The 24,591-nt window shown below is 38.7% G+C and overlaps 1 protein-coding gene across 3 annotated transcripts in view; it reads left to right on the forward strand.

Annotated features, from left to right (window-relative positions):
• The first annotated feature begins 6 nt into the window (after positions 1-6).
• The window catches only part of MMD (monocyte to macrophage differentiation associated), a 38,319-nt gene continuing 13,734 nt past the window's right edge, over positions 7-24,591 (forward strand). Inside the window, exons 1-8 of one of the 3 annotated variants that reach the window (XR_003550414.1) lie at positions 7-237; positions 1,109-1,238; positions 7,835-7,916; positions 10,401-10,561; positions 14,572-14,646; positions 16,273-16,374; positions 18,441-18,510; positions 20,493-20,587. Coding sequence is in view for 2 of the 3 variants with exons in the window: in XM_006154673.2 (XP_006154735.1) it covers positions 1,183-1,238; positions 7,835-7,916; positions 10,401-10,561; positions 14,572-14,646; positions 16,273-16,374; positions 18,441-18,510 (546 nt within the window). In the remaining variant the exon portion in view is untranslated. The remainder of the gene's footprint in view (positions 238-1,108; positions 1,239-7,834; positions 7,917-10,400; positions 10,562-14,571; positions 14,647-16,272; positions 16,375-18,440; positions 18,511-20,492; positions 20,588-24,591) is intronic. The other 2 variants (XM_006154673.2, XM_006154674.2) reach the window with 2 other exon arrangements.

The following is a 24,591-nucleotide window of genomic DNA, read 5'->3' on the forward strand; positions in this document are numbered from 1 at the left end:
GTTTAAGCGGCCTCCCTCCCGCCCCCAGCCACCGATCTGGCCCCGGCCCTGTCCCGACCCCCGGCCTGGCCCCCTCCGGCCCTGCCTGGCCGAGCGATCTGCTGGGCACACAGGCGGCCTCCAGAGCAGCGCAAGCCCATGAGGGCCGCGAGCCCGGGCGCGGGTGCTGACGAGACGGAGCTCCCGGCCCCCGAGGAGGAGCGGAGGATCAATGCGGTTCAAGAATCGGTTCCAGCGGTGAGAGGGATGGTGCCCCCGCCCGCCGCGCGTTCTGGAAGCGGGTCCCTAGATGCCTCCGTCTCGCGTGTGGGTCCCAGCGCCTCACCTGGATCCATCTCCCTTGGATCCCGCGCCTTGGCGGGGGACCAGCTCCCGGGGATTCCCCGCTCTCCCGTGCCGGGCAGAGACCCTTCCTCCCGACCCCTGTCCCCAGACCCCGAGACGGTTCCCTCTGGGGTCCCCTGGCTCACCCCACTACACCTCCTGACCCCCATCCAGGCAGGGTTCTTACAAGACTGAGTACCCGCGCCCCAGCCCGGATGCCGCCCGCGAGTCCTCCGACCCTGGCTTTGGCCTCCGTCCCTTTGCCTCCAGGGTGGGGTCCCCCGGGGCCAGCGGAACACAGGTCGCTGCTGGGCCCTGCACAGGGACTCGTCGGAAAGCAAGGGTGCCGGGCGTCCGAGGTGCTCTGTCTTCCGTACGGCCCCGGCGGTCGGGAAACTGAGGCACGCCCGCCTGCTTCGCCTTGCCCGGCCGTGGCCCGGCCTTGCTGATTCTCGGGTTTTGCGTCCCAGGGCGGTGCTATTTTGGGCTCCGCGAAGGGGCGAGTTAGCCTTCCGGAGGTGAGACCTGCTGTGGAGGCGCCTGACTTAAGTAGAAACGTGGAGGCGCCACCGGAAGGCTGGTCGGCTGCTCTTTCACTTGTGGGAACGCCAGTCCGGGGGGCACCGCGGCCCTGCCCACTCTGGTCTCCGCGGTGTAGCAACCGGTGGGGGCTAGCTCCTGCTCCGGAGGCGAAGCCCCGGGCTTTCTCTCCTGTTGGAGGGAATGAAAGTTCACCTCCCCTGTGTTGATGGTAACTCTCCATCCTTTTGTGTGAATCCGGCAGCCGTCCCCATTCCCAGACCTTCATCACCAGCAGGCCACTTACAGAGCAGACGGGAATTTCAAAGAAGAAAATACATGCAGTCTCCCGACGGGGTTATTGCTGAGTTGTTTAGGCACTGCCTTTTTTATATGTAATTATTTTATTTAACTTTATTTATTATTATTATTATTTTCCAGTTTGATCAGAGAGAGAAAGAGAGAGAGGGAAAGTGAGAAAGCAAGAGTCAAGGTCCGGGACTTGAACCACGGATGGCCATGTGGGAGTCCAGCACCTTTAACCACCACCACCTGCCAGCCCCAGAGACACTGACTTTCACTTCAGAATTTTAAATTGCACGTTTTTTTCTTTCCGGTCTCCATGTTTTCGCTGCCCACTCATTCGTGCTTATTTCATTCTTCCTCTAGTCCCAAAGGGTAGAGAAGCCAAAAAACATAAAATTAAAAAAAATTTTTTTTTGAAATTCAGGAATAGTGATGATCTATACCAGTACTGTCAGGCAGGGGAACCCCTTGAAGACTGGGTTGCTCATAACTCAGGATGTTTAATGCCAGGCCCCATCCTCCCTCCCGATGAGAACTTCTTGTCAGTGCTTCTAGGGGCAGAAAGGAACCATGGTGTCTGGCCTCAGAACCTGGTGTCAGGAATGAAGACTAGGGGGCTGGGGGGCTTTACAGCGAATATAACATGTGTTCAGGCGTGATCAGAGACGCCCCGTGCATGTGGTTTGTTTGATTTGGTTTTACTTTTCTGCACATCTGTGTTCTTCCTGTTTTCAGAGAACAGTGGCAATATTCTGTGAAATTACTCCTTCCCTATTTGATTAAGAGTTTGTATTTTCTGGCCCTTTGACTCTTCTCTAAAGAGAAATAAAAAAAACCTGTTTTATTTGTTGCACAAACATTAAAATGATATTTAAAAAAATGAAAGAAACTTCATTTGGGATCCTACCATCTCAGCTGATTGAACTGCCTTTCCTCCAGACCCCAATGTCTTATAGTACAGAAGTAATGTAATCTTGCACTTTATTCATTTGAAAATGAAAAATATAGGCATTTTTGTTTGTGCTGACATAGGCTAATAATTTTCTCAGGGGCTGTGTGGTATTGCATTCAATGGATATTTAAATTTCTTTTTAGGTGACATCTAGACCTTCCCTAATATTCTTTGAAGATTTGAGTGATCCTCTAACTTCTTTTGTCACTGTTTAGTCTAATTTGGAAAGATTTCAACTCATCAGTTTGAACTTGGAAATAAAGCCTACAAATAAAAAGTAATAAAGTCCTGATTTTTTGTGGTTTATGTGTTAAAATGTTGAGATTGCTGTTTTGTACCTTTTAAAGCTGTCTTCGTTATGTATCTTTCTGAGCATTCACCTTTAGTAAACAGGTAGATGAATTAACAAAGGAACTGGAGGAAGAAACACACTTGTCTTTGAAAGTGTTTCCTCTCCCTGATAGATTTCTTAGGACTCAACTGAGTGTTTCATTGCAGGAAAAACTTTTCATTAGGGTGTAGTTTGTATCTATGCCTAAATGATAAGAAAACACAAATGCCTTACTGGTTTGTTCATAATGGAAAGTTGGTGGTTGTCGTGGCTTTGGATCAACTTTCAGAGCTCTGCCATTTCTGCAGAGAAAGGCTGTGAAGAAGCAGACGGTTGTCCTAAATGGAGAGTGTTTCACAATCATGGCTTCTGAAAAAGCTTAGGATGAGAAAACCTCCACTGGGACACAGTGTATTTTACCTTTCTTGCTTCATCCCTTTCACAAGTCAATCTCCCCAAGACACCTACACCCACACACAATCTTTCTCATCCCATCACATCATTCTGACTGATGATGAGAATGGCTGACATTTATTGAGTGCCTTCTGTGCCAGGCACTGACTGGGTACTTGTATATTACTCATCTCACTCTTAACTGTGACTCTGGAAGACAACTTTTCTACCCATTTAATAGAAGAACGAATAGGTATAGAGACTGAAAGGGAACTTGTCCATAGTCACACAGCTAGGAAAGGGCAGACTCAAGAGTGCAACTTCATGTCTCTCCACTACCCACGCTCCTCACTCACCTTTCTGTCTTCCTGCCATGCCACCCCATCTATGTACATAGTGTAGAGGAAGGATGCACAGTGTGTCCAGTGTGTCGTCTTGATGGTGCGTGCTTATTTCTCTAGCCTTGCATGAAAAAATCTAAGGGAAGGGATGCTGTTTTCTCAGTGTCAGCCTTTTAACCACAGATTAACTTCAAAATCGAATATATGGTAAATACACCATCTTACTCTAAAGCATTAAGAAGTCTTTCAGAACTGCTTATTCCATTTTATATGTGTTGTCAGAGCATTGAATAATACACATGGAGTAGTTCCCTTATATTTGTCTTCCCTTTTTTTAATAATTAAGTGCCCTCACCAATATCATCACTTCTGGCAAAGTCACTTTTCCCGGGCAAACAGTATTTTCAGTAATAAAGGGAAGTGAATAGTAAGGTGCTGTGCGTAGGGGTCAGCTTGTGTTGCAACATCAAGTGATATTGAAGGGCCCTTAGAATAGGTTGTCTTAGCTTTGAAGAGTTTTCTTTTCATGAGATTAAGTGTTCTTTGGACTCTAGGATTGCCTGTTTCTCTTACATACAGAACCTGCTGAATCCCCAGAAAAACTAATTAACTATGAGATATTTCTATATTAAGACAAGATAGTTTAGCAGTAGCTAGAATGTTTGTCTTTTAGTCATTTGTTCAAAAATTATTTAGTAAGCTCTAATAATAAGCTGGACATTGTGAAATGCAATGGTGGACAAGATAGTCTACATGGAGTTCACATTACAATGAGGAAAGAGGAAAGAAAAATATCACCAAATTCTTACGAAGTGTGATAAGGGCTCTGGTTGGCTAGAAAGGGCTAAAGAGATACTTTAGGTAGGTTGATCTGGAACATCTTTGAGGAGGTGACATTTGAGCTAAGCTTGATGGATGAGAAATGAGCTGAGTGTTCTGAAGAAGGTTCTCTACAGAAGTTGCAAGTGCAAATGCCCTGAGACAGATAAGATCGAAAATATGTTTAAGGAGCTAAAAGATGATGATGTAGTTAGAAGGTGGTGAAAAGAAAGCAACATCTTGAGGCTGGAGCAGTCCTGACAGTCAGACCACTCAGGCCTTAGGGCCCCAGATCTGTTTGAAGTGTTATCCTAACTAAATGCTTTGAAAGCCAAAGACAAGTTTAAGTTGGGGTCTGCGTGAGTGATGTGATCAGGTTTCAGTAGACTCTAGGCTGCTATATAAAGGAGAGAATGTGCAGGACCAGTTAGGAGACTGTAGTTTTCTAGACCTGAAATGTTGGTACCCTGAGTTAAAGTAGAAGCCATGGAGCCGCAGAGATGAATTGACTTGGAATATACGCTGACAGTAATTGTTGAGAATAAGGAACACACAGGGTTCTTGGACAGCTTGTAGAATTTGATCTTAGATCTACTGGTAGGTTGCAGATCTACTTTCAGGGGACATGTGCTTTGGGCTGAATTTAAAGTGTGCTAGTATGCCAGGCAGTGTCTTCTGAGGCCCTATCTGTTCTCCCCTTCCACACTTTTGAAATTCTGCCATGAAGGAGGGCAGTGGGTGCCACATAAGGACACTGGGCAAGAGAAAGTGAAGGGATGTGTGAACAAACTCTGCTTAACTGATTGCTTTATTAAGTGCAGTTTTCATTCTCAGGACAAAAATCACCTTCTAAAGCGTGCTGGTTATTCTACTAAAACCTTATTAGGTAGCCATCAGTGTTACTCTGCCTTAAATAGCAATGTCCTCCATAAATAGGCACTGTTTTTCCATAACACTTGAACCTTTTCCATTCTTTTTTGGGGGAAGAGATTAGGCTCAGTGTGTAGGAGTTCATTTGCATTTTACATCTACTTTTCCATTTATGTCTTAGGAGTAATTTCTTTAGGAAGCTGTGGAGGAGGCATGATTGAATTCTAGCAGGTCAGAGAGAAATGGAAAAACTGTATTGTAATTTCCCAGCAGAATAACTGCTGTCTATGCTGCTGGCCTCTTGACAATGGACTAACTGTTCTTCACCCAGATAGTTGCTCTTACCTGTTCTTATTGCTTGCATCGTGTCCTGTCCATCAGGAGACACTGCCTTAAGTCATCATTTCTTTTTCTTTTACAACTTCTTACTTTATTTTTAATTCGAATTATTCCCTATGAATAGGAACTAAGCTGTCACAAACATGGCCACCCAGCCTATTTGCTTTTAGGAGAAAATATGAAAGTCTATCCTTATTGCTGTGTAATGCCCAACTATTTTTAGATAGGGCTGCCAGAGATATAAATTGCTATTTTAGTCTGTAGTCTGGTGGTGGGTAGACAAATCCTACTAACTCCATTTTACACAGAGCACTTTCAATTTAATCTTACCTCAACCATCTTAGATGTGTTATTCACATCAATCATGGGAAAGCTTTCCCTTTTGAAATTCCTAGTAGCTATGCTACTTACAGCTCTGTTGTTATGTCTCAAGGTAATGATGTGGTAGATCCTTCAGTGCTTCAGATACTTTTAAAGCCTTCTTCCCAAGAGTGTAATTAATTTCCTTTTTACCAGTAAGAGCTGTATAGCAACACTCTTGTCCCTTAGGAAATTAGAAAAATTATTTAAAGGATATCAGGGGAGAAACGATGGTGCTTGATTAGTTATCTATGTTTAAGAATAGCTTGGATAAATTCTGAAGCTACTAGTTATATATTTCTCTTAAACAGTTTTCAAATCATCTGGTAGATTATACTCAGTAAGTATATATTTGCATATTGATTAGATATTTATCCCATTGATAGTCCATGTGAAATATCTTTACTGGGACCAGCAGGTGGCATAGCGGTTACATTGCTGGACTCCCACATAGCTGACTGTGGTTCGAGTCCTGGACCCGATGGTTTGAAACTCACTCCGTATGTGTGTGTGTGCGCCCAAAATCCTGAAAGGAGAATGGAGGAGAAGGGATTGCACCATGGCCATCCTCTTGGGGGAGGGGGAGGTAGATTTCTCACTTTCTGTCTCTGGTGAGTGCTCGAACCCTATAGCAAAAATCTCTCTTAAAAAAAAAAAATCTCTCTTAAAAAAAAAATTAAAAAAGAGGGGACCAGCAGGTGGCATGGTAGTTAAGGTGCTGGGCACATGGCTGACTACAGTTTGAATCCCAGACCTAGTGGCTTGCTTTCTCCCTTTCTCTAACTCTCTCTATGTCTCTCTCTGGTCAAATTAAAATAAATGAATGAATAAACAAAATTAAAATAAATAATTCTTTAGAAAAAACAACAAATATATTTACTGTCCCAAATTCCCATCTAAGCTATCTCTATTAGATTAACAGGGACTGCCATTTTAATTTTACTTATTTTATCTAAAGATAACAGGCCTTAGATTAGGGAGAAAATATTAGCTAGTCTTTTGTTCGTAAACTGAACCCTTAGAATGTTGTTGGTCATGTGTGTGAGGTGGTTTTGATGGTTATGGTTTCGGGTACCATTTTTTATCATGTGAATGAACAAGGTGTGACGTCTCAGAACTTGTTAGTGGTAGAAAACACTCCCCCACCCCAAATTAGTTTGAGCAAAAGGATAATTTATGTGTGAAGCCTGTCAACATCTTGCAGACTCCAAGCCCAGGAATGCAGTCTGGCCTCTGAGACTAAATGCTGTCAGGGGCTCCTCTACTTGTATTCGTTGCTCTGCATCTGCTAGTTTGCTCTTTATTCAGATGGCTGCCTTTTCCTCCTGAGTTTACATCTCCCTTCTTCCAGAGAATAGTCAGACTAATCTGTAATCCTCACATGAAACCTAGTGTGGGTATGGATTGTGTTTTGGGGGACATCCTCACCCACACACTGAAATGGAAAAATACTGTTGTCTCTTTAGGTCCTGTGATATTCATGCTTTCCTCTAGTGTTGATTGTCACAAGTTAGCCCAAAGGGAGTATAGAATATGGGCATGTGTCTATATGCCTAATAGATTTTTATGTTTAGATGCATAGAGTTGCTTGTTTGTATTTAAGTTTAACTATCAGGCAGTAGTCATGTGTTTGGTTGTGAAACAAACTCTTAATTCAGGAAGAAAGAAAATGAAAATGTGCCTTCTGTTTTAGGTGGCCTAGCGATAGTTAGGTCATTTATTTAAACTGTTTGGTGCCAGAGCAAGTAATACCAATATAGGGAAACTAGTTGGACTGGCCAGTTAATTGTGGGATATAGGATTTAAAGAACTTTATACACTTTGAGAGAGAAACTAGAAACCTTTCAAATGCCATGTATCTCTTTTCATTTAATGGCAATAACTAAAGTTCAGAAAAATTCCCCTTTTTTGTTGTTGTTAAGATTGGTGGTGCCAAAACAAAAGTTGTGGTTTCTTTATTTTCTTTCTTTCTTTTAAATGTAGAAGGTAGAGTTAGAGGGGTGGATATGGTTTTCTTTCTTTAGCTTTTGATTTGTTGAAACGTTGATTCTTTTGTGTAAACCAGAAGAATACTTAATTCAGTAACCCAGACCATTTGCTTTGGGGTCATTGCTGTTGGCTCAGGTTTACCTTTGTAGTGGCTTAGACTTTGTTCTTGGGAACTAGGTATTTCTACTGGTCACGTCTTTATTTATTGACCACTCACTGACTGGCAGGCATCCTCATTGTTTTTCATGTGCTTTGAGCTTTTTTCACGTGATATCTTTTTTGTTTCTACAGGTTCATGAACCATCGGGCCCCAGCCAATGGCCGCTACAAACCAACCTGCTATGAACATGCTGCTAACTGTTACACACATGCAGTGAGTACAAGTTTCCTGCCATTGCCATCCTTTCCACAGGGCTGATGGGAAAAGGGGTAATTATCTCTAGTAACTTCAGCACGATGAGTCGGATTCACCTATTTCTGTGGCCTTATCTACCAGAATATGAACGCTGGCCATGTCACCAAAAACTATGTGAGCGTGTAGAATACTTCATGTGTTGTAACTAGTCAGCTCTGTCCTGGAGTTGCTTTCCCCACCAAGATCTTTCAAAGATTAATAATGTAAGTACTCTAGTTATAGGATAAGCCAAAACCAAACAACCAACCAACCAAACAAACAAACAAAACAACAACAACAACAAAAGATTTAGCTTGCCAGCCTGGAATGAGATGAATCACCTTTTCAAGGCAATCGACTGTGTTCATTTGGCAAGGATTGTTCACAATTTGTTAAAAAAGGTGCTTTTTCTTGCTAAATGATCTTCAGAAACTGAAAGCCACATCCCCCCACCCCCCAAGTGGCTGCTGCTTCTTAGAGCAGATGTTATTCCATCTGCTGCAGAAAAAGCTGATGTAATCCCTAAATTCTTTGTTCACTTTTTCCTTCCTTATAAAAATAAAATGTTCTCTAGCTACCCAGTAGTGAGGTGGTTAAGGTGGTTGGATCTCATATGACCATGTGGTTCAAGTCCCAGACCCAGCAGCTTCAGAAGCACATCAGACACATGTGCCTGCATGCCCCAAATCTGAAGGATGAGATAAGGAGAAGGGATTGCATTAAGACCATGCCCCTTAGGGGCGTGGGGGGTACTTTCTCACTATCCCTCTCATAATTTTGCTTCTTCAGTGGTTTCAATAGTCACTTTGAAAGTTACATTTAGTGAGGTTTTTGAGAGAAAAATGGTGACTGTCTAGTCTGAAAACAAGAAATAGTGAAGGAGGCTAACTTACTCCTTTAGTGAAAAGTGTTTAGAACAAACTGGTTTAGGTTATTATAGACAGTATTGGTACAATAGAGTGGTTTGGATATTAAAATACACAATTCACCTTTAGTAATAATTCTTGTTTAGGATGGAAATGAATAATCTTTAACTTATCTCTTCTGAATATGTTACAAGTTAAGGAACATTTATATAAACTAAAGTTAGAGAAAAACTCAAAACCTCCATGTTAATTTTCTAGAACACAATATGTAGTTTTATTAAACATCGTAAATTTTTGGATTTTAGAGACTAGTACAATTTCTAAAATACTTTAATTGCATCATTTTATTAAAGAGAGAATACTTTAACATGAGAAAAGTAGAAAGGACACAATCTTAAAGGACATTACTTTAAATCAAATAGACTCTGTTTTATGATAAATTTGCTTTATTGTCTTTAACATTCTCCTTTTGCTCTGGGCCAATGAAAGCTTCAGCATCTGAAAATTTATGCTGATCTCATCTAGGGGTTTTAATAGACTATTGCAGGAGGACCAAAGTAGGTATTGAGGGGCTGGTAGGTGCCGTGGTGGTTAAGACACTGAACTCTCACATGGCTGACTGCAGTGTGAGTCCTGGACCTGGTGGTTAACTTTCTCATTTTCTCTCTCTCTCTGGTCAAATTAAAAAAAAATAATAATAATAAATTAATTCTTTTTAAGAAGGAGATATTGAGATAAGGAGAGAGAAGAAAATAGCTAATGTTTGCATTCTTTGCCAGGTATGCTTATTATAATATCTAATAAAGTAGTTTATTTCTCCTGGGGCTTTCTGTTATTATAAAATGTTTTCTGGTCATAGTCTTATAACTAAACATTGAAAATTGTGTCTATATATACTATAAAATGTAACACAGAAAACAAAATTCTAAGAGTCTGGTCTTTTAAAATATTTTGAATTGATGATGGGCTTTGAAGTTGAATTACTCCTGCTTACTTACAAGGTGCTATTAAAAATGAAATAGCTCCCAAACTTACACTTTGTAGTAGTTCTCCAAATGATAGAACGTACAAATCTAAACTAATTGATTTTGTGTATGTATGGTGTTATATACAGTATAATTTTTATTGATTTAATTAATTCATTTACCTTTTTCTGAAAGATTAGGATTCTAATTGCTTACAGAGGCAACAGAATACTATAAAAGCAGACCTCCTTGGGAAATCTGGATATATGCTATGCATTTGAATATTTTAAGTACCTACTCTAAATCACTTTAGAGAGCACAATGAAACATGTCCTTACTTAATGAAATTAGGATAAAGTACATCTGTTTTGTAGCAGTTGAGTAATGTTACATCTTCTCTGCTTATTTGCGAGCCTATTGCTTTGCACAGTTTCTGAGCCCTGTACTGCAGTGCCTTCTTCCAGTGCTGCAACTATTGACGTCATCCAGCTCTCATTGTTATTTTCCAGGAGCTGCAAATGTTCACTTTAAAATTATTTTTCTAAAATTGTTCCTGGTAAAGCTATGCATTTTTAGCAAAAGTCTCAGTTTGGTAATGCCAGGATATTTACTTCTCTTTGCCTCTCTCCCAGTTCCTCATTGTTCCGGCCATTGTGGGCAGTGCCCTCCTCCATCGGTTGTCTGATGACTGTTGGGAAAAGATAACAGCATGGATTTATGGAATGGGCCTTTGTGCCCTCTTCATCGTTTCCACAGTATTTCACATTGTATCATGGAAAAAGAGCCACTTAAGGTACAGTGGATGGCACACTGTTTCAACAGAACAAAGCAGTTGACTCAACATGTTGGTTAGCCTCCCAGCTGGCTTGTTTTGGTCAGGTGGGATGAGAACAAACATTTTTCCGTTTTGTAGACTTTCCCATTATTGAGGATATTTTGGGTTTGGACAGAGTTTGAGGACCCCCCATATGCATTTAAGAAAGCTGGTCTTTGCTCAAGGATCACAAACAATACCTCCTGGTTTCCCTGGACTTAGAACTTAAAACCCTGAGAGCTGTTCTCTAAGTCTGTCAACACATTGAGGATAGCAGAGAAGAGCAGCCGCCGTGTGGTGGTGACAGAGCACACTGAGCTAGGAGTTAGCAGTCAGACTTTGAGACCAGTCCTGCTGCTTAACGTTGGGTCAGTCAGTTGACCTTGTGGAGCCTCAAGTTCTTCATCACCAAAATAAGAATATAATGACTGAGTCCATGGGTTATTGTGATAGGTGAATGAGATAATGTATTTTAAAATGATCTGAAAATGACTAAAGGCTATAAGACCATATGATATACAGAGATCTAATACAGTTTGCTGTTTTGTGAAATTCAACTTTCAGAATGAAGTCTGAGATGTATTATTCAAACAAAATTTATGTATTTTGCTGTTATTAGCTGCCAGATACTTTCTGAACTATTCTGTAACCTTTGGCCTTCCAACAAGAAGGACATAAAAGCATTCTCTGAGTGAAGGATTAACTTAGGAGGCCACAAAGGCAGTAGGACACCACTTAGGTGGGAATGGGTTGCTTGCGAAATACTCTGCTCTGAATCCCCCTGTTTTGAAGGGAAATGTTACCCTTTGGGTTATTTAGCATCTAAGGGTGCTTACAGTAGTGTCGAATATACCTTTTGGCTTTATAGAATGTCCCTAAAATCTCAAACTATTCTTTCTAATAGCAAAAAGATATACTTAATTTGTGAGCTATGTTTGGGGTTTATGAGATGATTACTGGTTTTCTTGCATTAGAATCATAGAGTTTTATTAGATCTAGAAGGATTGCTAGAGATTAGTTCATCCAAACCCCCTAGTTTTCACTTGGGGAAACAAGTTTAGAGAAGTTGCCTGAGCCAGCGAGATCAACAGAATCTGATTGTCCTGTCTGGATTAGAATCTGTCCAATTCATTTTATGGATAGACCTGAATAAACTAAGGACTTTGTATATTTACTTTCTGAGTTTTTGAGAAGGAACTTGCTTAGAAATCCAAGTGGCCACCTTCTTGCAGCAAATGTGCCTTTCTTATTTTTGTGACTTCTGTTCTTAGTTTCTGAATTTTCTTTATCACAACTTACTGTTTCCATTAGGATATTGGAAGTGAACGATTCTTTAAACGCCTTCTATCTCTCAGTCCTATATTTTGTGTACCATTATCCCTCACAAGATCATATATATTTTGCAGTCTTTTGTCTTTTTTCTACAAGGTGACAGTTCCCTAGGCTTAACATAAAATCACAGCATTAAATCACAAGGGTGCCCTAGGACACACTCACAAGAGAGCCACAAGAATACCTGCCTGGCCCCTCAGGATAACTGTCGCAGAGCCCAGAGGCCAGTCTGGAAACAGAGCACTTCATTATATTCTTGGCACGATTGATGCTTGTGGTTGCCTCAGCAGACTTGGCTTAGATGTCTAGATTTCTAAATCAATAAAAAGTTGTAGTTGCCTTCTTCAATATTCAGGGCCTCCCTGCCAGAGGCTGGAGAAGAAGATGTAATATAGACTGGACTCTCTTGAATCTTGAAATTGCACTGTTAGAATCATAGCCACATGTAGATTTTTGTTCCGCATTAAATTTTTTAAATACCCAAATATAGGCTTAATTTAAATAAAAAAGTAAAGGGAATTAGTATTTGTTATGTGCTAGATGCTAGGTACTGTGTTAAATGCTTAGCTGACATTATCTCATTTAATGCTCGCACATACTGTGTGAGATATTATTTTTCACTTTACCTGTGAGGAAAATGAGAGTCAGAGAGGTGAGTGGCAGATTTTGACTAAGATTCTGGGTCTAACTGCCTGCTTTAATAGTCTAAAAAGCAGAATTAGAAAGGCCTCAAACCTTGCTAGGAATCAGAATTACCCAAAGAGTTTAACAAATAAACAGAAAAAGATACTTCCTTTCCTTCTATCCTCTATCATATCTTCTAATTCTTGTAAATTACAATCTTCTGGACCAATCTCCACAGCTGTATCTTATAGGCTTCCTAAGTAATTTAAATATGCAGTCAAGTTTGAGAAGCATTGTCAAATAATTTGCTTCTTCAGTAGACTGAAAACCATTATTTCTCACAGTGGTATTTTTCACTTCACTAAGTACAGGTCTTCCTTAATCTCTTTTGGGTGACGATGTATGTGTGGCAAGGTAAAGTCTAATACTGCTGCTCCATCAAATCATAGTTTTTACCACTTGGATACTGAAAACACCTGTAAATCCAAGACTGAACTGGGCATTCCTACTTTTTGATCACATCAGTCAAGGGCAGATTCTTTCCAATTTATTTTATGGATAGATCTCAGTGAGATAAGGTCTGTGTACATATACTTCTTGACATTTCAAGTTTAGAAGAAGGAACTTGCTTAGAAATCCAGGGACCTACCCTCTTAGAGCAAAAAGCATTTTCTGTTCTTATTGCTCTTTCTATATTTATTTCTGCATTTTATTTATTACAGGGTCAGTCCTATTGCCTAGTGGTTAGGGAGCCAGATCCCACATGGCTGTGATTCTAGTCCCTGCTCTGACAGCTTGAAAACCATGCTGAGCACAAATGTGTTCCATGTGTGCCCAAATCCTGATAGAGTGGAGACATGAAGGAGAAGGGATTGCCGCATGACCATGCCCTGTTGAAGTGGTACTTTCTCCCTCTCTCTTTCTTTGTCTCTCTGTGATGAGTACATGTGCCCATGACAATTAAAAAAAAAAAAAAAAGTCCTGGGCTAGCCAGGTAGTGTGGTGGTTAAAGTGGCCAGATTCTACATGGGCAACTGCACAATTCAAGTCCCAGACTCAGTGGTTTGAAAATGCTAGGCCTGTGTGCATGTGTACCCAAAATTCTGAGAGGAGAATAGAGGAGAAGGGATTGTGGACTGGTCTCCCCCGCTGAAGAAAATTCTGAGACTTTGCCTCTCTCTCTCTCTCTCTCTCTCTCTCTCCAGCAAGCCCATGTGCCCTGTAACAACAACAAATAATTTTTTTTTTTTTTGGAGAGATTTTCACTGTAGGGCGCGTGCGCTCGCCAGACAGACAGAGAGAGACATAGAGACAGAAAGCGAGAAATCACCCCCCAGGGGGGATGGTCACGCCGCAATCCCTTCTCCTCCATTCTCCTCTCGGGATCTTGGGCACGCACGCACACGCGCCTGGCGTGAGTTTTAAGCCACCGGGTCTGGGACACGAACCACAGTCGACTACGTGGGAGTCCAGCGACATAGCCATTACGCTAACTGCTGGTTCCCCAACAAATAAATTTTAAGTAAATTTCCTTTATTAAAACTTTGTGCTAAGTTATTTGAAGTAAAGGCTTCTTTAAAAACATTCTTAAAAGACATGAAGAATGAGACTTCAGTTCAGAGAGCATTTCATGAGTGTCGGGACTTTTGCCAAGTGCTGTGATAGGAGCTTGGGGAAGTGATCTGCTCTCGACAAATTTTGTTTTTCTTTTGGATAGGATCTCAGAGAATTGGAAAACACCAGAGAAGACAGATTTTATTTGCTTTAACTAATTTCGACCTCTTAATTATTGTGTGGCCATATTGTGTCTCATACATGGTGAGAATGTCTATTATGTGTGCAACCTAAAAACGAATACGAAGTCTTTACTCATGTCTTCATAGTTGTAAAGGAAAAAGAGAAAAAAAAAAAAGCCAAGTTCTAAATGCTGTAAGAAACTAGAACAAGAATGGAAATTGTCATATGTGGAATAACTCATCTTTTCAGTCTGAAAATTTTCTGATATCTTTAACTTGTCTCTTTTTCCCCACTAGGACAGTCGAGCATTGTTTTCACATGTGTGATAGAATGGTTATCTATTTCTTCATTGCTGCTTCTTATGCTCCTTGGTAAGATACAATCTTTCTGAAAGTAGTATTTTTATAATTAGAATTCCTCACTTCTTTTTTTCTCTTTTTTTTTGTCCCTGCTCCCAGCCTTCATGTATACACCTCCTCCTAAACACATACATGTGCTTTTCCCCCACAGTTTGATTGACTTGGGTCAGATTTGCAGAGCTGAAGGAGGAGAATATTGCTGCTGTTTCGAGTGCATATCTGGACGTTAGATTGTTTAAAAGGAAGTGTGTGTGTGTAGGGAGCTTGCTCCCTTTCGAAATATATAACCTTTGCCCTCCATACTCTTTCCATATACCTCTATTGCTGTCCAGAAATACTTGGAAATTGGTCAAATGGAAATGCTGTAAATATGTATGAGGAAAGCAAGCTTATTCTGAAACATATACCATTTGTCTTCAATTCACTTCACAGCACAGTAGCTACTCTATATCAAGTGTATTTCTCATTTCTTTTGCGAAGAAAACTAGCCAAATTCGTTAACTATTTAAACTACCTAGTATTCTGTTCAATTTCCTTAATGTTACTGCCCTTTTGGTAAAGATCAAATGAGTCTTCTGTTGCTTTGAAACCCTTCATTAAAGAAACATTAGCTTTCTTCTATCAAGACATAGTTGGGTTTTAAATACACGTTCATTTTATGCCAATCAAGTGCTGTAGTCAATAGAAACAGTAGGCCTCTAAATTCTGTCAACTGCAGCATCAATTATTAAAGAAACCTAATTATCTAGTGGAATAAAAAAGTAAGTGCTATCTCACCCCAACACCTCTTACTAAATTATAGGTCTGCTTCATATTGGAGCAAGAACACTTAATGGCTTTTGTGAAGTACACTTCAATTTAAAGTAAGTAAATAAATGAAAAGAAATCTTTAATGTGAGCTAAAGAATCAAATATCAAAGTAGGCAATTTATTCACATTAAGTCTTAGATATGTAAGCAGTTCCTTTTCCATTTGAAAATAGGAGTTTTTGTGAAGACTTTCTCATACTTAAATCTGTTTTTCCCCCTCATGTTTATTTTTAATGCAAATTGGTACAAATGAATTTGTACTATTTTAAAATTCAGGCCTCACAATATTCAATGTTCACTTCTAACATCTCTTCTGTAACACATGTCGAGATAATTCTTCTCATGTTCTCTTTTGGCAGAGGGATTGATAATGGAGACGCTTGGTCTATGTATTAGGTGTCTGCCCTGGATATGTGATCCTGGTTCAGGATTTTCTTCAGGGTTCTTATTAAGCTTTGTAAGCAGTCTGCTCCCAAATACATGGTCAGAAATAAAAACACAACTAGCATTTACCTCTGCCTGCCTACTAAGGAAAGTCAGGCACCACAGGTGTGCTGGGACTTGCTTCTGCATGTCTGCTTTTAGCTGGTTCTATTTTTAAACCATGTGGAAACTAATTCTAAATTTTTAAGGTCAATTCACAGTTTTACGTTCGAGTTATTAATTTTGCCCCAGTTGTCCAACTGCCTTCTTGATGTGTTGAGTGCTTTTTCTTTGTATTCTTAAGATTTTCTTTCTCAGTTTTCAGTGACTATAGAGGCAAACACAGGTTCTTTGAATCCTCTTCATTTATCTCTTCTGTTCTTTGTTGTCATGTTTACATTTTTAGGTTAAATCTCCGTGAACTTGGACCCCTGGCATCTCATATGCGTTGGTTTATCTGGCTCATGGCAGCTGGAGGAACCATTTATGTATTTCTCTACCATGAAAAGTAAGAGAAAATAATTTACATTTGATAGTTGTAAAATTAACTGCCTAAATTTTATCTGCATTGCAATACACTTATTGTATAACTGCAGTTCAAACTAGTAGAAATACATAAATAGAATATGTATTATTTTTAAGAAATCTTCAAAACTATTTAGTATTTATTATTGATTGCTATAGAAAGTCATGAATAGCATACATCTGGTAGAAGGAACAGGATGGCTAGTCATTTTGAAGTCTGTCGGGCCTTATTTCTTATCGTGAGGCTAACTGGCCTTATACTCTAATTCAGTCATCACATGAGAAAATTAACCACTTCTCAAGGTTTCTATGAAGACTGAAGATGATAGATATTAAGTGCCCAAAATAACACTTACCTAGCCAGGAACTTAGTGGGTGTTCCAAGTAGGATTCCCTAAGAAAAGGGAGGTTTAGAAGGACATCTAAACTCTTCAGTTCTTAGCCTTATGGAGATTTTTTTTTTTTTTTTGAGAGGTTTTTTGCTATAGGGCGCATGCACTTGCCAGAAAGACAGAGAGACACAGAGAGATAGAAAGCGAGAAATCACCCCACGGGGGGATGGCCATACCAGAATCCCTTCTCCATTCTCCTCTTGGGATCTTGGGCACGCATACACACGCACCCAGCATGAGTTTAAGCCACTGGGTCTGGGACTTGAGCCGCGGTCAACTGCGTGGGAGTCCAGTGACATAGCCATTACGCCAACTGCTGGTCCTGGCCTTATGGAGAATTTTAAAAACCTATTATTTATAGCTGGTCATCATAGTATTGAGCAATTTAAAAAGAAAAGCATATTAAAATTTAGTGTATTCATTCTAAAGGATGCTTTGAAGGTTCTCTTTTCCAGCTCATGTTTAAAATGTAATATTTAGGACATGTATCCAATTCATGACATCTGGAAATTAGGACCTGAAAGTCCCAGTTCCTATTCTGTAACTCTTTTCATTACGTCATATGCTTGAATTTGAGAAACAGAAGATTACTGTCATTGGATTTGTTAATTTTTAGTTCATTTTGATTCTCTACTGTGGTTAGTAGAATGGTTCTTAGAATTGAATATAATTTGTATATATCAGAAAGTATTGTTTTCCTTTTTCAGAAGAAAATGGAAATCTTCTCTCTGACTTGGAAATTCATTTAAATACCTTTGTGACCATAGTTAGCCAGATTGAATGCTATTATATAGTCTGGGGGAACAGTTTGCTTCTTAGGCTCAAATCTCTAATTTATATTCTTGGATAAAAATAGGAAGTAAAGTAAGGTAGCTGTCTTTTCCCCTTTTCAGGCCTTCTAGTATAAAGGAAACCCTTAAACCCATTCTTCCCCTGATATGATTACTTCATGGTGGGCTTTAAATATAAAACAATAAGAATGAAAAGCGAGTCAGCCTTGGCCAGTTTTGGCAGATACTAGAGAATAAATAGTATTAGGTTTTGCAGATCTGATATAGTGTAATTTGATCCCTGCCTTTGAGGAGCTTATAGTCTAGTTTGGTAAGTCAGAAATGTAAGTTGAATTTCAATACAATGTGTTCCTTAGAGGTTTTTAGATATCCAACAGCCAATGTGATAAGCCTCACAAATTAAGGTTTGTGTAAATGCAAAATAGAGACAGGCAAAAATCACATGCACTTCCTAAGGCTACTTGTTTTGTTTTGTTTTGTTTTTGCCTCGGATATACTAGGCCCCAGCCTGTATCCCTATCCATAAGTTAACTTTTTTATAGCTCTGAATTGGGATGGTAAGGAAGGCAAACACTCCAGGATTGGCAGGGGAAAAGTGCAAGTACATTGGATTCAAAAGAACTACTTTTGGTGGAAAACATTTTCTAGGTAGCATATTAGCATTCTTTGCCTTTTAATCCTAGTTCACTGTTACTCAATAAGGTATTTTACTTAGAGATCTAATGGCCGCCTAGTGGGAAATGCATTTCATTTGAATAGTTAAGAGTTTACTTTTTTTTCCTCAAAGAAGAAACGGAAAAGCTGGTAAATGGTCTTAGTGTTATACAGATGTATACATGAAATTAGCTTCATTTCTATTCCCACAGGTATAAGGTGGTTGAGCTCTTTTTCTATCTCACAATGGGATTTTCTCCAGCCTTGGTGGTGACATCAATGGTAAGAAGTGGCTTCATAATTTTAGTTACTTTTAAAATCATTGTATTCTTTTTGTTGTTTCTTTGTTTTGTTTTTTAATGATTTTGTCATAGGGCACATGTACTTGCCAGAGAGGAACAGAAAGGGAGGAGAGGGTGAGAAACCATCCCCTAGGGTAGGTGGCTACTTCACAATCCCTTCTGTTCCATTCTCCTCTCAGGATTTTGGGCATGCACGCACACATGCCCAGTATGCTTCTTTAACCATCACACCACCTGCTGGCTCTACTGGCATTCTTAATATGGCTAGAGATATGATATGTAGTTTTTCTTTCTGAAGTTATGAAATATCCATTAATTAGAGTCTCAGAAGAAAAACTGTGTGTGTGTGTGTGTGCATAAAATGACTTGTGCCAGCAACTTGTGCTAGGTGCTGTCTACAGTTTGAAAAAGCTGAATGTTTAGATATGTTTCTTTTTTTCTGGTGCTCTTCTGCAGTTATTTCTTTTGGATGACCTATCTCTCTGTCATTCCACCATATCTCTTCTCTCAGAGGTTTGTGATTATGTGAAGGTGAATGTTTCTGATTGAATTGCTTAGCTTCTTAACCCTGAATCCATGGAAGAAGGTAAACTTTGAGGTTTCTCACAATGAAGAAAATACAAGCTACTCACTTCAAAAATTTTAAGAATTAGATTATAGGTCATTTGCTCCAGTATTCTACCAGGTTTTTTGTTTGTTTGTTTGTTTTTAAACATTTTGTTGTAGGGCATGTGCACTTGCTAGAGATAGAGAGAGAGAGAGAAAGTGAGAAATCATCCTCCAGGGGTATGGCCACACTGTAGTCCCTTCTTTTCCATCCTCCTCTTGGGATTTTGGGCATCCATGCACATATGCCTGGCATGTTTTTCAAGCCATTGAGTCTGGGACTCAAACTACAAAGTCAGCTGTATGGGATCTAGCACCTTAACTTCCATACCAACTTCTGGACCTCTATTAGATATTTTTCACATTCCTTTACTCTTAATTTGTTTTTAGGTCATACTTCTCTGTCCAAAGAAAGTGTCTTTTTTAAAACATTTTTATTTTGTTTAAAAGTTTCTTTTGGAAACTTTTATGGATAGAGTATTAATATTACTTGTATAGTATATATATATATCTTCAATTCCCTTTCAAGTTGAATTATTGTTAAGACATTTAGGTGTATTTGAAATAAAAATGTATTACAACCTCATGACTCCATCCAGCAGGTTACTTGTGCCTTTAGCTTATCTACTGCAGTGTCTTATGCACTACCTTTTTGGGCTCAAGATACTGTATTAATTAAGGAAGTCTTAATGTGTTTGGTTAAATTTCCTTTCCAGTCTGTAGTAGTCAGAAGAACTGTACCCATGATTTCACTCCTGAGCTAATAAGCACATTGTAATAACATAGTTCCACTATACATAGTTCTTGTCCTGTTCAGAAAAAAAGAACACCTGTAAAAGGTTTAGGAGTTACAAATTTAATTCTGTTTGTTCAGTGGATGTCTTATGAGACTGTAACAAAATACATTTCTTTGAGGTACGAGGTATATAACGGCTTCAGTAATTCGTGGCACCAAATATACAAGTAGTTTAGTTGATAAAGGCAGCAGGGAATAGTTAGGAGAGAGAGATGAGTGACTGAACTGAGGAAATTGGCCTTGAAAGCTGTACAGTTAGAGGGCTATTCAGGACACTCAAGTGATGTAAATGAGGTCTATGTAGATAGATTACTAATTATAAGAGTAGAATTTCAAGTAAATTCCCTCTGGGTATTATAACAGCGGGTTTAGCCAGTATTTTTACTAGACTAAATCTCTAATTGGCATTTTCATAAGTAGTGCAATAGCAGGTAACTAATGTTTATGGTAATCAAGCAGGATAATCCCCATACTGCCCTCATAGAACTTAGAATCAAGAGGGTAAGTACAATACATATTAAATAAGAAGCTATGCTGAAATTTTGTAATGTCTTTGATAGAGAAAAGTTCAAGCTGCTGTGGGAGCACATGACTGAGAAACCAAAGGAAGTGATATTTAACTGATTCCCAAAGACAAAATAGAAGCCAAGAGGTGGTAGGTATGAATCAATGTTATAGGTAGAGAATTCTCTGTGAAGGGAGCCCAGAGAGGGGGAAAGTCACAGCATCTTTGAGAAATGGAACATAGTTCATTGGAACACAGGGAGTGTGATGCTGTATGAATATGTATGTATACATGGTAGGGATAGATGTGCATGTAGCACATAGCACATGTAGCAATAAAGCTGAAGAGCTACATAGTTCATATCAAAAAGGACCCCAATAAGCCATCTGAACTAATAAAGTAACAGTATGAGTGAGGACTCCAAGCTTTGCTTCTGGTTAGAATCATGGGTATCAGACTTACCCATCTGCTGTAAAGAACTATAAAACTGGCAAAAGAACAGAAGTTTTTTGGAGAAGATTTTTTTGGCATGGAACATAGACCATACAAGACTGTGATCCTTCAGGGAGGAGAAACCAAAAAATGAGCTTCACATTCACCCCAACTGTTTCCCTGGGGACATTCTCCAAATAGCAGTAAAAGGAAGCAGAGCTCAGAGAACAGAAGTCTTAGTGGAAGAAACAGAAATCAGTCTTTCAGGTCCCTGATGCTATAGTATGTGGGGCAGGGTACCAGAAAGGAGGGAGCTGGTTGGAGAAGAGGCTTCAAAAATTTATAAAGGCTTTTTCCTTCAGTCTTTGCTGGACTATTAAACTGGGTTTATACAGGGCAAAGAAAATGACACATACAACAGGTCACTAGAAACAGATCTAAAGATGACAAATGTTGAAATTTGTATATAAGGACTTTAAATAACTTTGAATAAATGGATGAGAAAGCTCAGAAAATAAATGAAGACTATAAAAAAGAAACCAATTGGAAATTCTAGATTTGTAAACTGATTTTAAATAATTAATTGGAGCTGATTGGATGCTGCAAAAGAAAAAGTCAGTGAACTTGAAACTAGTTTAGTAGAAATACAAACCAAATCATGAAAAGAAGAAAGAGTGATTAAAAATGAAGACAGCCTTAGTAACGTGTTGGACATTATCAAGTGGTCTATCAAAGCATAATAGAAATAGTTAGAAACGTTTCCAAATTTTGATGAGAAATATCAACCCCAATGATCCACATAGCACAAAGGAGCCCAAGCAGGATAAACAAAAAGAAAACTAAACATAAACACATCATAGCCAATTATTAAAAACCAAAAGTGAAGGGAAAAAACCTTAACATCCGTTAAAGAAAAAAGAGCAAGAATAGAAGAATGGTCTTTGACATCTCATCAGAATCAGTGGAGGTAAGAATTCAGTGGAATGGCATTTTTTAAATACTGAATGGAAAGAAAAATCAACTTCAGCTTGAAGCTAACTCAACTTAGAAATATTAAATAAAAGTGCTGGAACTGATAAACTTCTAAGTGAATACAAAAAACTTTATTATTTCTTAATTACTTCAGAGGATACTGTGGGGGTTGATAACATGTAGAAGATATGAAAGGACTTCAAGAAATTTATGGAAAAATGAAATTAAAATACGAGTTTATTTTGGTGCAAAAATTTCTGAAATATACACATACCTTTTTCATAATACATATTTTCCATGAACCTTTTGAAGGCATCGTGCATATAATAGTAAAGAATGGAGATGGGGAAATGGAAGTATACTGTTATAAGGGTTTTTACTTTGTGTGGGGGCTAATAATAATAATATATAAGTTAAGGATGCACTTTGTAATCCAAATAACTAACTAAATAAATAAATGAATGAACAAATGAATATTATGGCTAAGAAGGTAGGAAAAGAGGAAAAAAGAACAAATGGATGAAATCAAACAAATAGTGGCAAAAAAAAAAAGCAAAATATACAGGAAAAAGAAATGGAAAATTATTTGTTGATGATAACACGTATGTTGATATGCTTGATTGAGCCAATACACAGTGTATTCCAGATGGGAAATTCCATTTTGTATGCTATAATGATGTATAGTGAATGAATGTAAATAAATAAATTTAAATAAAAAAATAAATAAAAAAGAAAACAAATAGCAAGATGGAAGGCTTAAACACAGCTATATCAGTAATTATATATATGTATAGGGGTGTGTGTGTGTGTGTGTGTATGTGTATGTATATATATATAGTATATAATAACAATGGTGTGTGTGTATATATATATATATAGTATATAATAACAATTAAATAAAAGTATATTGAACACTCCAATTAAAAGACAAAGATTTTCAGATTGGTTAAAAAACAAAGGGCCAGCAAAAGTGATGAAGTGGTTAAGTTACTAGACTCCCATATAGCAACTGGGGTTTGAATCCTGGACCTGGTGGCTTCAAATTCATGCTGGGCATGTGTGCATGTGTGCCCAAAATTCTAAGAGGAGAATGGAGGAAAAAGGATTGTGGCGTAGCCATCCCCTCTGGGGGATAACTTCGCACTTTCTCTATTTCTCTCTCTCTCCCTCTCATGAGCACAATCACCTTATAACAAAAAATCTCTCAAAAGACCTCCCAAAAAGCAAAGAAGCAAAACCCCAGACTCAGTTATATGTGTTTCTATGAAACATACTTTAAACACAAAGACAGAGGGACCAGGCAGTGGTATAATAGTAAAACACAACACTGTGAGACTGACCCCCATGGGAAGGTTCTGAGTTCACATCTGGAGACCACCCTGTGCGACCAGGCACATGTATGTGCGTAAACCAAGGCTTACTGAGGCTGAGGGTAGATCATGGCATCAAGACCCTGCAAGGGTCCTGGCTGTCTGTTTATCTCCATGTTTCTCTCACTCATGAAAGAAAGAAAGAAAGAAATAGATGTAATTATATGTGTGTTTGTGTGTGTGGACAGAGAAAGACAAAGACAAGTTAAAAGTAAAAGAATGGAAGATATGCCGTGAAAATACTAATCATGAAAGCTGAAATGGTTAGATTAGTATTAGACAATGTAGATAATTAAGACAAGAAATATTACTAGAGATTAAGAGAGGCATTTCATAATGTTAAAAGAGTCATTTACAGGAAGATATGACAATCCCAAGAGTATGTGTAAATAATAGAGCTTCAAAATACATGGGTGACAGCTAACAGAAGGAGAGTTTAAACAAATCTATAATCATAGTTGGACGTCTTACTACTCTTGTCTCAGTAATTATACAAGTAATTGAACACAGACAAAAAAGCAGTGAGAATAGCAAGTTTGAGAAACACCATTGACAATTTAACTTAATTAGCATTTCAAAACACTCCACTCAAACACTAGAACACACAAAATAGATAAGATATCTGGCCATTAAGTAATCCTCAATGAATGTCAGAAAGTTGAAATTATACAACAAGAAAGATATGGAAAAATCTCCAAATATTTGAAAGCTAAACAACATACTTCTACATAAACTTGTAAGTCAAAGAACAAATCATGAGGGAAATTATTAAATATTTCAAACTGAATGATAATGAAAATACAACCTAACACAATTTGTGGGATATAGCTGGAAAGGAAATGTACTGCTTTTGATGCTTTTAGTAGTGTGATGGTTAATTTTATGTCTCAACCTAGCTTGGCCATAGTACCCAGATATTTGTCAAAAATCAATGTAGATGTTACTTTTTAAACCAGATTAAGATGTTAAAAAAATTTAATTTAATTTAATTTATTTTTATTTTTTTTAGTTGAAGAGCAGAGACAGGGAAAGTGAGAAAGCAAACGTCCAGGTCTGGGACTTGAACAGTGGTTGGCCATGTGAGAGTCCAGTGCTCTAACCATTATGCCACCTGCCAGCCCCAAACCAGATTAACATTTAAATTAATAGATATGGAGTAAAACAGATGACCCTCCATCATGTGAGTGAACCTCAACCAATCAATTTAAAGCCTTAGGAGAAGAAGACTAAGTGAGGTTCCTCTAGAAAGGACTTTTTTCTCCCATCATTTGTTTGTTTATTTAATACATTTAATCACTGTGTATCGATCATTTGTTTGTTTATTTAATACATTTAATCGCTGTGTATCATTACAGCTTATAAAATTAATTCCCCCAGCAC

This window comes from Tupaia chinensis, unplaced genomic scaffold (genome assembly GCF_000334495.1).
Source record: "Tupaia chinensis unplaced genomic scaffold, TupChi_1.0 Scaffold000416_1, whole genome shotgun sequence".
NCBI lineage: Eukaryota > Metazoa > Chordata > Mammalia > Scandentia > Tupaiidae > Tupaia > Tupaia belangeri.